Source organism: Arvicola amphibius, chromosome 12 (genome assembly GCF_903992535.2).
Source record: "Arvicola amphibius chromosome 12, mArvAmp1.2, whole genome shotgun sequence".
Taxonomy (NCBI): domain Eukaryota; kingdom Metazoa; phylum Chordata; class Mammalia; order Rodentia; family Cricetidae; genus Arvicola; species Arvicola amphibius.
In genome coordinates this window covers 31,237,166-31,254,904 of record NC_052058.2, presented here as the reverse complement: position 1 = coordinate 31,254,904, position 17,739 = coordinate 31,237,166, and the positions used below count along the sequence as shown (strand labels likewise).

The window sequence follows — 17,739 nt, the reverse complement described above, 5'->3', positions numbered from 1 at the left end:
TGCATGACCTTTCCCTCTATTTGAGGAAACACCTGTCAGAAGCAACTTAAGGTAGGAAAGGTTCATGGTGTCAGAGGTCTCATCTATCATGGCAAGACAGCTTGACAGCAGGAGGGGCTCAGTCAATTCTCCATGTGCCTGTGGTGGTGGTGGCCTGTTTGCCCTGGTCAGATGGGAAACTAGACCAGAGCCAGGGATGAGTCTCACCTTCAAAGGCCCACTGCTAGTAACCTTTTCCCAGCGAGGTCCCACTTCCTAAGGGCTCCAAGCCTCTCTGGTTAGTGCTGCAGTCTGGGGACAGAGTGTTCAAAACATGAGACCATGGGAGACTTTTCAGATTCAAGCCACAGAGAGCCTGGCTGTTCCTTTGGTTTGGGCCTGGCAACTGCCTCCCTTGAGGTGTCTTATTTTAGCTAGAATCTTCTCCTCAGACACCTCTCTGGGTGGGGGGGACTCAAGTGCAATCACTACTCCTTTCTATAATAAAAGGCCTAAGGACAAGCTACAAAGACCCAGGCAAGTCTAGTGGTCCTTAATCTTCCGTCTTATTTTTATTCACATGTCTGTGTGATAACATGCTGTGTGTGCAGGTGCCGTAGGCAGCTAGAGTCATTGGCAGTTGTGACCAGTCTGACATGGCTGCTAGACCAAACTTGGGTCCTCTGGAAGAGCAGCGAACACTCGTAACCATTGAGCCATCTCTCTAGTTCTTGGATTTCAAACATTGTTGCTCTGCTCCAGTCTTGTGATTCAAAATGTTGAGCTTCTCCTGGGCCCCAGGGTCAGCTGTCTCATTCACTGAACCTGCTCTGGGAAGCCCCACCTAGGCCCTGTGTCCATGCTTGGGGTTGTCCTGCAGTTTCTTATCTGACTTCTCTGTGCAGGAGCCCTGTGGTATCCGGAGAGGTGGTGGCCGTGGACAGACACTACTTCCAAAACTCTGGAGCTTATGATCCTCTCATGTCACCTCAAGGTGGGGAAAATCTTGAGATATCCTTCAAGGTAGGTTCTATGTTAACAGTGGATGCGGGTGGTATCTCTGGAGCCATATATTCAGTCAGCTCAGAGGTAGACATTAGAAAGGGCAGGTGTTGGGAATAAACTTGTGAGGAAATTATATAAAGTCATTACAACAAGATGTGTCAAACCTCCCGCTTCCTCCCAGGCCATGACTCTTGTGACCTGCCTTGACTTTGCTCTCACTCTCCTCTGTGAACTTGACTTTCAGAATCCTCATCAGGAGAAGGTACACAATCAGCCATTCATATCTCAGTGCAGAGAATCCAGAGCTTCTGGTACATTCTCTGCTCATGGCACTCTTAGCATCTAGGGAATCTTTTATGGTACCCACCAGTCAAATGTGAAACCACTCTTGGCATTGAATAGTTCCATCCAAACAATGGGTATTCATTTGACTTAGGACCTGCTGGACATAGCTGTCCTCTCCATCCTGGGAACTGTGTGGACAGACACCACCCATACTTTCTGTTCCACACTGTTCCTAGCATTATTTTTGCCTTTGAGTCATACCCACTGCCCCAAACCTAATCCAAAAAAGATGTCCATCATCTCACATGGGCAGACCAATCTAATGTGGATGTGCGAATTACAAGATTGTAGTTTGCATAATGTCCAAGTTTCCTATTTCTGTAAAAAATAAAAAATGTCTGAGGTGCTCTTTGAGTCTTCTGAGGTATCTTGGGGCATAGTGTTTGTGAACCCCATGCCTAGTGTGATTTTAGTTCTTGAACCACAGCCTGTCCCAGCACTATTCAATTGTAATTTCTGTCACCAAGTATAGAATAAAAGATTCTTGTCCATTGAGCAGTGGGGGGCAGGGAGAAGCTTCTGGATGGAGTGAAGAAGACTAAGGAAGATGTGCTTTCATCTCTAGACATCACTGGCTCTTAGAAATTCCCTGGCCACTGCAGACATGTTTTCCCTGGGAAAGCATCCTCTGGTCTGCACGTTTCCAGGTGGCATGTCCAGGCAGGTGCACAGGGGTCAGCCATCACCCCTCAATTCCATTCTAGGATAACTGCCCTCTATTCCTCTCACCTTACTGCCCTGCTCCCCACACTGTCGGATTGAGGAACTATGCTCTAAGGATATGAACTGGTCATTCTGGCGTAGACTTCCTGGTCTTCTGTCAGTTGCTCACACACAGAGAGGTAGAAAGGAGAGCCAATCACCTTCTCCTTCTATGACAGGCCTGGCTTTGTGGTGGCTCTGTTGAAATCCTTCCGTGCTCTCGAGTGGGACACATCTATCAAAGCAAAGATGTCAGCTCCAGGACTGACCCTGAGGTCATCTTGAGGAACAAGGTCCGCATTGCTGAGACCTGGCTGGGGTCCTTCAAAGAAACCTTCTACAGGCACATCCCAGAGGCCCTTTCCCTGAGCAAGGTAAAGAGGAGCTGTTAGGGGGTCTTTGACCAACATAAGGTCACTAGCTTTGGGTTAGCCAAGGAGGTCCCTCTCTTATTTATAGCTTGAGCTTCTCTGAGTTGTCCCTCTAGAGTGATCCTTCTACCCAGTGGGGCTGTTCTCTGTCCCTCCCATCACCTCCCTGGAGTCTCACAGTTGACCTTGACCCGGAATTTCCATACTGCTATAGGATGCTGTGAACCAGAGGGAGATAATGGATGAACCACATCTCTGAGGTTCCTTTCATCCTAAGTAGTAATCAAGAGCTAAGGAATAACCAAGACAAAGAAAAGATTTGATTATAAAAATAAATAGGAATTATCAAAAAAAGTCACAGAAAAGTTGAAATTTTAAACAGGTAATTAACGTTCCCCAGTTTGTTATTGGTTGGTCAGTTCCTGTGGAGTTGACATACACATGATATCTTCTGCAAGCCACAGGCTGCCATTACATTTACTGCACTGCAGGTCGGGTCCCTAAGGAGCAGCATAGTTGGGAAATGGTTCCTGCAAGTCCCTCATCAGCTCTCTGTTGGATAGCATAGACAAAAGCAGGGTCCTCAGAGAGACACACCCATGCCCACCACATGCATGGAAAGTCAGACAAGGGTGAGTTATGCAGGGGCCCCAGTACTCCCTGTTCTTGAAGTCCTCAGGATTTTGTTTGTGTTTATCCAGATAGACTCCCTTCCAACAGCTGGCCAATCTCCAGACATCTCTCAGAACTCCCTGAATGTATAAATGTTTGTCTCCTTAATGGGAGATGACACACACATTTCAATTCAATCCCAAGGTCTAAGTAGCAAGAGTTCCCTCTGGATCACCATGAGTGACTCCAAGTGTCACCCAAAGTAGCATCAGATCCCTTTTCACACAAGAGGATCCCCACCACTGTAGCTTCTGGCTGGGTTTATAGAGAAGAAGCATTAGAGATGAAAGGGCAGTTCTCACCAGGATTCCACTTAATCCTCAGTTTAGATTTCCCAGGAGAACTCCTCAGGAAAGGGAATGCTTCAACTATGGCTGTGTGGGATCACTCAGAGACCAGAGGAGGTTGGGAGGAAGATCCTGAGCCTCTGAGGGCTGAGCAAAGAGTTTAGACTTTACCCAGTTGATAGTGGGAAGTAGGTAGCCTTCTCCAGTGTGGGAAGTAGGTGTAGTGATGAGCTGTGGGCAGGCCTGCTTTTCGTCCCTTCCCCCGCTACTCCGGGCTGCCTGGCTAGCTTATGCTCCGAAATAACAACACACAAACTATATTCATTTAAACACTGCCTGGCCCATTAGTTTCAGCCTCTTACTCACATCTTGACTAACCCATATCGAATAATCTGTGTAACACCACAAAGTGGTGTCTTACCGGGAAAGATTCAGCATGTCTGACCTGGCGGCTGGCTTCATTGCATCTGTCCCAGAGAGGAGAGGCATGGCGATTGCCCGAGGCATCTACCTCACTTCCTTCTTCCTATTCTGTCTACTCCACCCACCTAAGGGCTGGCCTATTAAATGGGCCAAGGCAGTTTCTTTATTAACGAATGAAATCAACACAAACAGGAGACTCTCCCACATCAAGTAGGTACCCTTCTACAGAGTGGGAAGTAGGTGCCCTTCTTCTACAGAGTTATTTAGATCCCAGAGTCACTGTGAATTTTAATCTCTGGGATTTTTTTAGTATTGAGTATCGTTTTTTCCACTCTCATGTAATGGATAACAACTTAGTATTTTTTCCTTTGTTTTCAGGGGACATTTGTTTAACGTCAATACAGATTTAATTTATAAAAGAACCCATAAAAAGAATTAACCAGGCATCTGATGTACCTGGGCTCTAGACAGGCTCAACAGAGCACAGCATTTTGGATGAGGTTATCCCAATATAACATGTAAAATATTTACAGCCTTTTTGGCCCTCTGTGTCTTACTGAAAACCAGAGACCACCAAGGGGGAACACAAACATGGAAATCACCTCCTCCCTTTTTTATTTCTCCTTTACCATTCCCTCCTTCCTCCTTCCCCACCCCATCTCTCCATGTTTGATTATTTCATCACCACTTTAAATCCTCTCTGTTCCAGGAAATTTATACTACCCTTCTAGATGGGTTTCTTCATATCTTACTAACACAGCCTAAAACAGTAAACTAGTGTTGAAGGCTAGTGTCCATCTTCCTACAGTTATATATAAAGGGAGGGGCCAATGTAGCTCAAATGAATGTTTCACCAATGGAGAAAATTAAAACTCAGGGAAGAAGAAAAATCAATTTGCCTTTCCTCAGCCCCCACCCTTGCAATTTCCCAGCTGATTTCATCTCCACTACCTCTGGTCCAACTCATGCTACAACCCAGGTACAGAGGCTATCATTTCTTCACATTCCAGAAAAAAGACCTTAAGGCACAGACACCATGGTCTTTGTAGGCTGAAGATTTGGGGGTCTGTGAGAACGGGTAGTACTGCTTCCAATTTCGCTGGTTCCACGCCTCTCTCCAGAGATGATACCTGACTCTGTACCTTCTATACCTCTCTCAACATATGAGTCTTCCTCCCATTTGCAATCCTGTCCCAGTCCTTCTGTCTCTTCACATCTACTTCCATTCCTCTCATACTGTCTGGGTTTGTGGGGAACAAGCTTTCCTGGTTTGCTCCCCATGTCCTTCTCCACCTGCAGGTTGCAAAGCCAGACTGCACGGAACGCCAGAAGCTGCAAAGGAGGTTGGGTTGTCGGACATTCCACTGGTTTCTGGCCAATGTCTACCCTGAGCTGTATCCATCTGAGCACAGACCCAGGTTCTCTGGAAAGGCAAGGCATGACTCAGGGGAGAAGGGAAAGAAAGAAAGAGAGAGGGTCACTTGCTAATAGATGAGCATTCATCCCTTACACCAGGCAACCTCAGCAGGGCTTCAGAGGCCTTTGGACTCCATGTTCCCATCTCTCTGCCAGCCAGAGGAAAGCAGCTGTGTTCCCTTATAACCCATGCCAGATCCCTTCACCAAAATGAGTGTGGCCATACTCCTTATGGAGGTTTGTGTCTTAAGATGAGTGACTTGGCCTTGACTCAGCTTACCGTGTCAGAGCCACGCACATCAGGATGAGATCTAAAGAGGACAGGGGATTAGAGTCTGCTTCATGGCTTCCTTAGAGTAGAGGTCATATTCACATCTTTGTGGGTTCCCACTTTCAGCTCCACAACACTGGACTCGGCTTCTGTGCAGACTGCCAAGCAGAAGGGGGCATCCCAGGCTGCCCTATGACATTAGCCCCTTGCAGTAACAACCGGCAACAACAGGTGGGTGATGATAATCCTCAAGACGATTTTCAGTCAAGAAAGACAAGTGGGTGCTGTTTGCTAGAGGGCCCTTCAGTTCCCTTCAAAGTAGCTCCTCTATGTGGTCCCTTGACAGGCCATGGTTCCCCACTGTGATGACTTGTCACAGGTACACCCACATCATCCTCACCTTAGAGCTGGACCAGCATCAAAGAACAGAGCATCTCATTTAGAAGGAACAAAGAGACTGCTTAGCTAGTCCTTGAATCTGGCAGATGAGGAAACTGTCATAGAAACACCAGAAACTTCTACCTCAGATCCTCCTGGCTTGAGGAAGGGTCCAAGAATCTTAGTAGAAAAGAAGTAATGAAGTTGGGAGAAGAGTCAAGGTCACACGGACCCTTTGGCCCTTAGGAAGGTCACTGTGACCCTTAGGAAGGTCACTGTGACCCTTAGGAAGGTCACTGTGACCTGTAGAATGCTTTTATTTGCTTCAGTTTTTCATCATTGGAAAACTGGGCAAGGTAACTGAAAGCTGTCCATCTTGGCTGAGGGGTCATGGGTCCACCTCTTTTTACAACTTCAATAACTTCTCAATGTAGACTGGCTACTTATCTGATTCAGACTGTGATGGGGGACCCTTTGAATTGAGCTGTCACATATCAAAATTACCTAACAAAAACAAACAACAGTTAAGGGAGACCTAGAGAGCCTGGGGAGAAGGGGAAAGCATCTTTACAGGAAGTTTGGGATCCAGCCTTGTAGAGCAGCCTAGGACATCTCTGTGGAAGCTTGTCCAGCCTTGCAGAGCAGCCTAGGACATCTCTATGGAAGCTGGTCCAGCCTTGCAGAGCAGCCTAGAGTGCTGAGCATAGGCTCAGGGCCTGAGGGTACACAGGGAAGGGGTTGATTCAAGATTCACTTGGTCTCTTCTATCTATGTAGTTCACCATTCTTTCCTAAAATACCAGTGGGCATTTAAACCAGATATATTAGTGAGCTTCCACATCCCTACAACCTAAACCCCTGACAGAAGCGTGGGAGGAAAGGGTTTCCTTTTGCTGCTATTGTTGTTTTGTTGTTGTTGGTGGTGGTTTTATTACCTCACAGTCTCAGGAGGATTTCAGCTTTACTATGGGAAGGGCCTGGTGGTGGGAGTGGCTTGGTCTGTGAGACAGAAGTATGACACATTTAGTAGCTTGCTCACATGGTGCAGACTAAGGAGCAGAGAAAGCGAGCTAGGTGGATAAAACCCTCAGAGGCTTCACTCAAGTGATCAGCTTCCAGCAGTCAGGCCCCACCTCCTGAGGCCCCACAGCTGTCAAAGCAGGGTCACGCATTGGGGCATGCGAAACATGATCCTACAGGGACTACTTCATGTCTAAACCATAACACTGAACACAAGAATGAGCACCTGAAGAGTAAGTGAGGAAGTCATGTGTCAGGGTGATAACTGTCCAAGCTTTACTGCCATTTGGAGCTAGGTTTGAATCAAGTTCCCTTTGGCTAGCTGGGAGACCTTGGCAGGCTTCTTATCATCTGATTCTTGGTTTCTTCATGTGCTGTAGGCTTCCTTTAAACAGAGAGAATATTTATTCTGTGTATTTTTTTATTAGTGAGGTCTCTGGAGCCTGCAATATTGGAAAGTCAGTAAACTGATTCACCCCAGGGAAAAAGTCTAGAAAAAGAGGAGGAAAGCCCCTTTCCATACAGTCACTGAGCTCACAAGAAAGAAATGGAAACAAATATCCAGGAACTAGAACTCAAGTGGCAACTGAAAATAAACTCAATGTGTATGCTGGGCTTCCTTGAGAGGTGACAGGGTCTGTGGCCAACAACCTCAGGAGCTCAGGAGTGGGGCTTCAGGAGGGAGAAGCAAGAAGAGCCCAGCTTCAGCTCATTAGAGATGAAGTTGGGAATGAGATTTCATATTACCCAGCTTTGACCATCACAGGGTAACCTGTCCCTGCAAAGCTGCACTAAAAATATCTCCCCTGTGACCACAAGGAAACAAGGAAGTCACCTGTCACTACAGATAGGATTTTGAGTAGGAAAAAAAATTACTCTCTCTTGAGAATTGCCTACAAGTTTGTGGGATATGCTTAAGGTTCAAATGTTTTTTAATTGTTTTTATTGAACTGTATATTTTTCTCTGCTCCCCTCCCTTCCTACCCCCTTTCTTTAGGGTTCAAACTTACGCTAACTTTACAGTTTGGGAATTTTCAAGTAGGGCACACCACTATATTTAATTGGCAAATTAGCAGGGCCTAATGCAAATGGAAAATGTGATGTCTTTCATTCAACAGTTATTAAGAATTTCAAGACAGTGGCAGCAATGTATAAAGTGAATAGATTGAACCAAGAGCACGAAAACTCTCTGAGCACAGGGCTCATGTGACTGTGCAGGGTGCTGGCTCAGAGTACACAGTTAACATAAAAATCATTTTAGGGTATATCAGACAATAATGAACAGAAGATGGATGGATTTGCCAAAACATGCCATCCAATTAGTAAGCACAGGAGCCTCACAGTTAAAGACCCTCTGTAAAGGTTCACACAGTCTAGCTCTATAAAACCCTGGAGGCACTGGGAACCATGATGGAGACAATGGGAACCATGATATAAGCAATGGGAACCATGATGGAGACAATGGGAACCATGACCAAGCGTCTGCAGACACCACAAACAGCAGTGAAATTGGTGAAATTGGCCAGGGGCAGGGAAAGTGTCCCTAGAAGGAAATCTACCTAGGCCTCAGAGAGCTCCATCACCTGCCCTTCCAACAGTGTGCACCCAGCACTTGCAGCCTTTTAAATGGCCTTATCTGCATACGGGGAGCAGAATGAACACCACAGAAGCGTGCCAGGATGTGGAATTAGGAACATGAGAAAGGCCAAGGTACTGGGGCTTCAGAACCCAGGAAGAGCCTTGCAGGCTGCCCCTGTCAAATCTGAAGAACACAGGCCTGCTGTGTGTTCCTTTGTCCCCTCATGGCTCTGGAGAAGGTGTCTTTTGGGCTTTGCTAACTGCCATCTCCTCTGTCCCAGAACCTGGAGCATACGAGCAGGAAGGAGATTCTCTTCGGCAGCCCACAGCAGCTGTGCTTTGATGTCAAACAAGAACAGGTGATTCTGCAGAACTGCGTGGAGGAAGGCCCTGCCATTCATCAACAGCACTGGGACTTTCAGGAGGTAATTAATCCATTCTGGAAATACCAGTTGATCACAGGGAACTTCCAAGCAGCTGATCTTCTTAGCATGGCAGCATGGGCTCTTCCAAGACACCAGGTACTCTCCATGGCACACTCCTGTTGTTGGGCTTAGTGGCTTGACACTGGGGTTTCTGGTGAAAATAAAACCAACCCAGCCTCAGGAGATGTACTAACTTGTTCTTGACCACTACAGGTGATCACAGGTAGGATGATGAAGCATGTTACAGAATCAACCACTCAGTGGTATGGACTGAGGAGTGATGCAGAGCAAAACTGAAAAGAAGAAGATATTAATATATAAATATGTAGCTGTTGGAGCTAGAGAGATCACTTAGTGCTTAAGAGTACTGGCTGCTCTTCCAGAGTACTGGGTTCGATTCCTAGCACCCCACCTGTGGGGCAAATAACCAGTCTCCAATTCAAGATGACCTGATGGCCTTTGCTGGCAGAGTATGCAAGTGGTGTACTTGCTAGCACTCAGGTACCCATACACATAAAATGAAAATGAATCAATATTTACCAAGTATTAATATATAAATATGAGTCTGTCATTTTCTTCATTATACTTAATATCCAATTGTGAGCATCTCATCATTTCTGTGAAGTTTTTTACTCCTATATTTCCAGTAAGGAAGTTCTAGAACCTTCCCAGAGGATATACACCAACAGAGAGAAAATAGAGGGATATAAATTTAAACTGAGACTGCTCTTCATTTCCCAGACACCAACACATGAATAATCACACAAATTATATTAATTACAAAACTGTTTGGCAAATGGTTCAAGAGTATTCCTACCTAGCTCTTACATCTTAAATTAATCTATTTCTATTAATCTGTGTATCACCACGAGGCTGTGGCTTACTGGAAGGGTTCCAGGCATCTTTCTCCTTTGGCAGCTACAAGGCATGTCTCTAACTCTGCCTACTCTCTTTATATATCTCTGTTCAGATTTCCCTCCTGGATATATTCTGCCCTGCCATAGGCCAAAGCAGCTTCCTTATTAACCAATGGTAATAAAACATATTCACCACATACAGAGGGATATTCCACATCATCTCCCCTTTTCTGTCTTAATAAAAGGAAGGTTTAAACTCTAATAGAGTAAAATTACATATAGCAAAACAGGTATCAAGCTTAATTACAGTTACATTATTTCTTTATACATCTAAAATTTCATATCTAATTTATCTTTTATCATAACTAAGGAAAACTATAACTATCTGTCTTCAACTCCATCAAAGACCCCAGAAGGATGTAATATTACCTAAGTAAACAGGAAGTGCATCGTAAACAACCTTCAAAATTCTAGAATTGACAGAGACATCTCACTGCCTGGAGGGTCACCCAAAGTTCTTCTGTACCATTGGAGCAATCCTCTTCAGCCTACAGGCCCATAGTATCTGGCAGTCTTTTCCATGAAGCAGAAGATTTGAAAGACTGTTTTGCATATGTTGGCAGTTTGTCAGTCACTTTCTTTTATGTCTTGAAAAATGTATGGCAGTTTCTTTGGTGGAGCAGGATCACTGAAGAACTGTCTCACCCTCTTTTGGCAAGTTCAGCAGTCATTTTTCCATGAATCCTGCATGTCCAGTTTATACAGCATACTGTTAAACAGTCCAGGCAAGAGCAGTTTCTTGCCCAAATGGCTAGCCTTGTCACATTGAAGGCAAATTCTATAACGATTTTTTTCAATGCCCATCTACCTCTCTGAAGTAGTTGGTGCTGACAGAAACAAACATGTCTCACTGTTGAGAAAAATCTAACTTCTTAAAACATTTTAAATGTCATATTCTATAGATCTTTGAAGTGTTGAAGACTATCTATCTAACTGAAATATATCTCTGCATATCTAGAAAACATTACTATAAATTGACTATTATAAATGACTATTATTAATCTATATTTCTTAACTATACATTACACTTCTAAATGAACTGCACAAACACAATACCTTAAACAAGAGTAAAAATATACATATAACAAAATTGACCTTACATTTGTATCAACAAACAAAAATCCATAAAAAATAATTTTTGGAATTTGGGCACAGTTTTCTCCAAACTGCTTCCTGCTGTTTTGGAGTGAAGAATTTTTAGGGTTAATGGAGGTCCTTCAGTGGTCTTTTTCCATCAAACAAATTAGCCTGGAATGAATCCACAGTTTTTCATCTTCTGTGGAAATAAAAGCAGAAACTCTTTTCCAAAGTAACATATCCTTAGACTCAAATTTTGAAGTCAAGATACCTTTAAAACATATGTGTTGGTTTAGTGTCACCCCCCCCCCCAGAATCAAATGTCTCTCTGAAGTCTAAAACTACAAAGAAAACACAATAATATACATAATCCAAACTTTCTGTGTGTTTCCCATTATTTGACTAAATGGCTTTTTTTAAACTCTGTTTCTTTTTAACATTTATTTTATTATCTTTACTCATTTAATCTATGACTTTCTCTACTCTTTCTTCTCTCTCATAAGCCCATGTACATTTATTCAGCACTGTGGCCCATTCAGAGTTTTTTTTTAAATCTGTCTTATTGTGTATCTATAATCATTTTCTGACCAGAAGAGTTTTTTATTTTAAATGCTGAGCAGGTATGGCTAGGACTAAAGCTGCAGCATTGCCTGTTGGCCCTGCCTAGTCCAACATGGCAGAGGTATGATTACAATCTCTGTGAGCCACGCCCACTGCCCCAGCTCCAGAGATGCAGCGGGTCTATGTTGCCAATATGCAACTTGTAACACTCTGCTCACAAACTCTATCTAAGTGCCCCATAGCAGGACTTCCCGAAAGAGTCAGAGCAATTCATGCTACCAGCACAAACCAGAAAGCCTTCTCTTAAAGGAGTCATGCCTCTGCTTGTGGCCAGCAAGCAGAGCTTATCTGAAAAGAAAATACTGCTACCAACAAGGTGCAATTGGCTCCCATTTTGTGGGTCTAGTAGCCCTCTTTTTTTCTTAAGCTTCTTTAGGTCTTATATTTTTGGTTGTGAGCCTAGCCTTTAACGGCTGAGCCATCCCTCCAGGCCTTCTTTAGGTCTTATATTGATCCAAGCCCCAAATTGGACATCATTTGTAAGTGAAGACTGCTCTTTATTTTCCATTCACCTAGACCTGAATAATCACACAAAAATGATATTAATTGAAACCCTGCTTGGCAAATGGTTCAAGAATATTCCTTCCGGGGCTGGAGAGGTTGCTCAGAGGTTAAGAGCACTGCCTGCTCTTCCAAAGGTCCTGAGTTCAATTCCCAGCAACCACATGGTGACTCACAACCATCTGTAATGGGGTCTGGTGCCCTCTTCTGGCCTGCAGGTATGCACACAGACAGAATATTGTATATATAATAAAGAAAGAAAGAAAGAAAGAAAGAAAGAAAGAAAGAAAGAAAGAAAGAAAGAATATTCCTACCTAGCTCTGACATCTTAAATTAACCAATTTCTATTCATCTGTGCATCACCATGAGGCTGTGGCTTACCAGAAAGGTTATGGGCATCTTTACCTTGAGCAGCTATATGGCATCTCTTTGATTCTGCCTACTCTCTCTATATAGCTCTGTTTGTATTCCCCTCCAGGCTATATTTTGCCCTGCTATAGATCAAAGCAGCTTCTTTATTAAACAATGGTAATAAAACATATTCCCAGCATATAGAGGAACATCCCACATCATGTAAGTACTTAGGTGAGTGAGCTGGTCCCAGGTACAAAATAGGGAAAGAGATTTCTGGATTTGACCATGAGACAAGTTCTTGCTGCAACAGAACAATCAGAAAATGATCCCCAAACCTACCTCAGTTCTGCTGTGAGACCCCTCTTGTTCTACTCCGGTGAGGGTCTCTTTGGCCACCATTCCCTTGGTATTAGTACTAAGGTAGCCATATCTGCAATATGTGGCCATGCAGTATCCTCTATCAGAATCCTTCCTGAACTGAATTAGTGTACCACTAGGCAAAGAGAGATATATACATTTCTAATTTTTCTTCTCATCAAATTGTGGTTGAGAGAAAAGAGGGTAAAATCAGTGGAACACTGTATTGGTTATTCATAGAGCAGAGAAGAGGAAAATCCCATCATGGCAAACTTAAGCTGAATTTTCAACAAGCAACCAAAACCAAAAGATACACATGGTATGTTTCTAGGCATTAAGAAAAGAGATATGGGCCAGATGGAGGTGGTGTATGCCTTCAATCCCAGCACTCAGTAGGCAGAAACAGGTGGATCTCTGTGAGTTTGAAGCCAGCCTGGTCTACAGAAAGATTTCTAGGGCAGCCAAGGTCATACAAAGAAACCCTGCTTTTAAAAATTGAAAGAGAAAGAGAGAAGGAAAGAAGAGAAAAGAAAGAAAGGAAGAAAGAAAGAAAGAAAGAAAGAAAGAAAGAAAGAAAGAAAGAAAGAAAGATGTGGCTATGAGTTTAGTTCACTGGTCTAGAGCACTTACCCACTGAATGTAAGGCCCTGGAGCTAGTGTCCAGAATGGGTAAGGAGGAATATATATGAAAGTTATTGTTCAGTCAGAAAAGGAAGATGGCACTATTTCTAGTGGACTATTTATAACATAAGAGTGCTGCAGGCAATCCAATCATCCATTTATAGACATATAGAAAAAATGTGGACATCTATCCTGAAGCTTTCCACTTAGAGTTATCTACATCCTAGAAGTGATTCCACGTGATGAAATATTACTCAGCATTAAAATAAATGGAAGTTCTGTCATGTGGTAGAACAAGAGTGACATTTGGGGACATTAAACTAAATTAAATAACTAACACAAACATACACATGTACACACACATGAGCACAAGCACGCACACACATACACACCCATCCCAAAACTGTATCATTCCACTTTATTCATTTTATGTAAAACAGTTAAGGCCACAGAAGCATGGTGGTTACCAGTGGATGAGTAAGGAAGAAAAAGGGGAATTATTGTTTAATGAGTAGAGAGTATTTTTCCCAATGAAAATATTATGGACAACTTATGTATTTAACTTTTCTAAACTTTATAGTTGAAAATGTTTTAAATGTGCTAAATTTTGTTGTGTTTTTCTATAGTAAAAAGAAAGAAGGAAGTGAAGTATTAGTTTTTGCTCTAACACAATAAATCAGAAAGACATAAAAAATGAAAGAGGCTAGTTTAAAGGAACCATATTACAGAATTCTATTTATATGAAATGTTTAGTGTCAAAAGTCACCTTTTAGGGGGGGTGACTTCTGCAGTCCAGCCACAGCGGGTTTGTATGTTCCAGGGTAGAGGCATGAGGATTAGAAATGTTAGGAAGAAAAACAGATATAAGAAAGAAACACAAAGACATGGATAGTAACGGGAAGAAAACTCCATGAAAACTTAATGCTGCATTCTAAGTTCACCTATACTTAATTTTCATATGTTTTTAAACCCCAATATCCAAGGTGTGTATGTGGAGGGAGAAGGTAAAAGACTGTTTTAACATGACACAGAAGACAACCAGAACAGTTACTTGCTTCAATACTTGAGACATCAAGCCATCATTTCCTGAGTAAAGTATTTGATGTTTAGGGCAGTGAACACACTTTAGACCAAGTATCCTGTAGGCAACCCCTCCCTATGTCAAACCTCCTATTTTAAATGAAGGAGCACAGGAGTATGCTAGAATTCTCTGACCCTTGGTTAGGGTGGAGTGGATCCACCTCTATGGGCCATCTTAATGCCCTAAACACCAAGTACCCACACCCTAGGTCAGGTTTGTAGCCACACCTGTTGTCAACAATTTGAAAGAGCAAAACTAAGCTCAGACTCTCTGACCTTCAGACAAGGTGGAATAGGCTCACCTCTGTGTGTGTCCTAACAGTTTAGAGTAGGTGAATGCATAACCACAGAATGGAGGCCAGTAATTCTCAGTGGCTAGTAGGAGCAGGGAAGGGCAAATGACTGCTAATGGGTAGTGGTGTCTTTGGCAGTGATGGAAATATTCTGGAAAATAATAAGGACAGTCTGTATTTTGGAAAATTTCAACAATGAGCAAGGATTTGTAACATTATGGCTAAAGCTGTTTAAGTTTGTAAAGAAATCCAATTTGGCTTGAAAAGAGGATGTTATGGTCAATATTGATCCTTTCACATGGATGGTCTAAGAAGACGTTCAGGATAGCCTCAGTCTTACTCTTTACTGCAACCTAGTGGCCACAATTTTAAACTGCAGGATTAGCAGAAGGTAGCACTAATGAGGAAATCCTTCTGATAGCAGAAATTTGTGAATGTGGTGATAACAGTGACTGACAATACAGCACAAAGACTGAACACACCCTAACCAGTCACTCTGAAAACAACTTTCTAAGAAATGACACAATTGAGGGTGGTCACTTAAAAGCAATCCCACACTAGCTCAGAATTGAGAAATAGATGGTTATTTACTTAGAGGTAAACGCACAAATCAGAATCCTCTGCTTGATTGAAGATCAGAAACCAAAATCCACAACTGGAACAGAGGGAGAGGCCAGAAAGAGAGTGGATGCATGCTCTGCATCAGCATATATAGTATAAGAGATCACGCCCCAGTGGGCAGGTTACCACTAGCTATAAGACTTCCTACAGCACCTCCCCCTTTTGTTTAAATAAGAGGGTTTTAAGCCTAATACAAAATTATATACAATAACTACAAACATATTCAATAATTATCCTATCCTAACTAGTTTAAGTCTTGTATAATAAATAACTTGGCCAAGTCCATGAGATAAAAGTAACTACAACTATCTAGTCTTCAACCCCATTGAAGATCCGAGAAGGGAAATAATATTACTTGAGAAAGCAGGAAGTGCAATCAAGTAATTTCCAAAATGTGCAACAAATGACAGAGACAACTGGCTACCTGGGCAATCACCCAAAATCTCATTTGCAACGTTGAAGCAACCAACTTTGGCTAACGCCTAGAATAACTGACAGACCATTTTTAAAAGCAGGAAAAAATTCAAAACTGTCTTACCTTATCTTGTCAAGATTTAACAGTCCTGCTTATCCATTTCCAGATACTATGTATCTTGTCAGTGGTTGAGGCATGGGCATTTCTTTGCCCAAAGGCCAATTTTTGCCAAGAAGAAAACAAGCTCCAAGTGGAGTGTCTTTTGTGCTCAACATTCTCTCAGGAACAGATTGGTGCTGCCAGGAGCAATTGTGTCTCACTTCAACAGAACACTAAGTTATTTAAATGTCATATTCTACAGTTATTTGAAGTGGTTGAAGATTAACTATCTATGCAGAATATAATCTCTATGTATCTAAAGAACCTTCTTAGTCTAACTATAAGGATGACAAACATAGATGACTATTGATCTATAATTCTTAATACGTATATAACTTAAAGATTAAAACAATAAACAACTGTGCAACAAATGAGGACAATGACTTCCAAATGTAAGCAATGTATAAGTATCTTGATCAGAGGTAGAAATATACATTGTAATATGATAACTATATATTAATATATAAAAATATTTTAAGCAGAGGTAGAAATATGCATACATACAATATTCAATATAATTTAACTTTGTATCAATATACAAGAATCTACACCAATGTAATTGTCTATAAATAATAACTCACAAGTATTCACTCTATTACTCACTATTATTATTAGTGTGAATAAGCTTATACCAATCTATTATCCCATTTTCCTTTTTTCCCAAAGAGATCCCTGAGCCTATAAAATTTCCCCCCCAACCTCCAACCCTATACCAATTATAATCAACCACTAAATGATGTCCCTAACCCTGAGGACAAACTTTGTTGGGAGAGGGGATGTTGTCTTCTAGAATTACTTCCAGCTGTCTTGGGGGCAATGTTCTTTCTATGGGATCGTGTGAAAGTAAAATGATGTTTAAGTTCCAAGATTAATGTCTGCTATAATTGCAAATAGTCTCTGAGTATTTGATGGAGGTCAGCCAGAACGTTGTAAAAATGTGCACCATTTTAGCTAGCCAGGTTGGAACCATCTTGTACAGCTGGTACCCAAAACAGGTGTTGTAGTGGTGCTATCAGCATCATGCCATATCAACCAGGTGGAGTTGTTGTTGTGGGGCCCCATCTTCTTCCTGGAATATTCAACATTTACAGCAGGAAAATTCTTTCTTCATTGTGGAAAATTTAAGCATTATTTATATAGACATATGCAGACATATATATTCAATGAAAGGTATAATAAAGACATAAGTAGATATGAAGAAGTAAAAATTTTTTCTAAATTCTTTTTTCTTTCTGTCCCATACCAGATGGCTCTTGACATAAGACAAAAACTCTTGATTTTTCTTTTAACAACATTCTTGGATTTAGAGAAGGACAGAGCCATTGTCCAACTCCAAAACCAGCTCTATATATTCATAAATATATATAATACATATATATGTATATATTTTATTACCTGTCCTTACAAGTCATATTTGTTTTTCTTGATGATTCTTATTGGATAGTTATTTCTTTTTCTGTCAACATCCAAATTCCACAGTCTCTTGGATTTTTGAAGATGAGTATTTTCCTGCAAAGACAAGAAAAGAACCCTGCCACCACCCTGTATGCTTTCCTTACCACCTGTATGGTTATCATCATTGTGGATGAGCTGTCATTTCTTCTTTTTAAGAGGTTTCTCCTTTTCAAACCGAACCTTTATTAATTTTGATGGTATCCATAGTTTTCTTCTCCTGTGGAAACAAGAGCACAATCCCTTCCCTAATGCAGCACATCTCCTGGCTTCCATTGTGAGGTCAGCACATCCTTGAAGTAAACCAGTTGATTTAATTCAGAAGACTTTTCTATTATCTGATGTGTCTCTGCTGCTATTGTCCATTTTTCATTAGTGTTAAGAAAATTCAAGGTTAATA

General features: G+C 42.0%; 1 protein-coding gene across 1 annotated transcript in view; it reads left to right on the top strand.

Annotated features, from left to right (window-relative positions):
• The window catches only part of Galnt15 (polypeptide N-acetylgalactosaminyltransferase 15), a 42,974-nt gene that overhangs the window by 19,339 nt on the left and 5,896 nt on the right, over window positions 1-17,739 (top strand). The window contains exons 5-9 of the mRNA XM_038349976.1: window positions 885-1,002; window positions 2,211-2,405; window positions 5,084-5,215; window positions 5,598-5,702; window positions 8,728-8,871. Coding sequence (XP_038205904.1) covers window positions 885-1,002; window positions 2,211-2,405; window positions 5,084-5,215; window positions 5,598-5,702; window positions 8,728-8,871 — 694 coding nt within the window. The remainder of the gene's footprint in view (window positions 1-884; window positions 1,003-2,210; window positions 2,406-5,083; window positions 5,216-5,597; window positions 5,703-8,727; window positions 8,872-17,739) is intronic.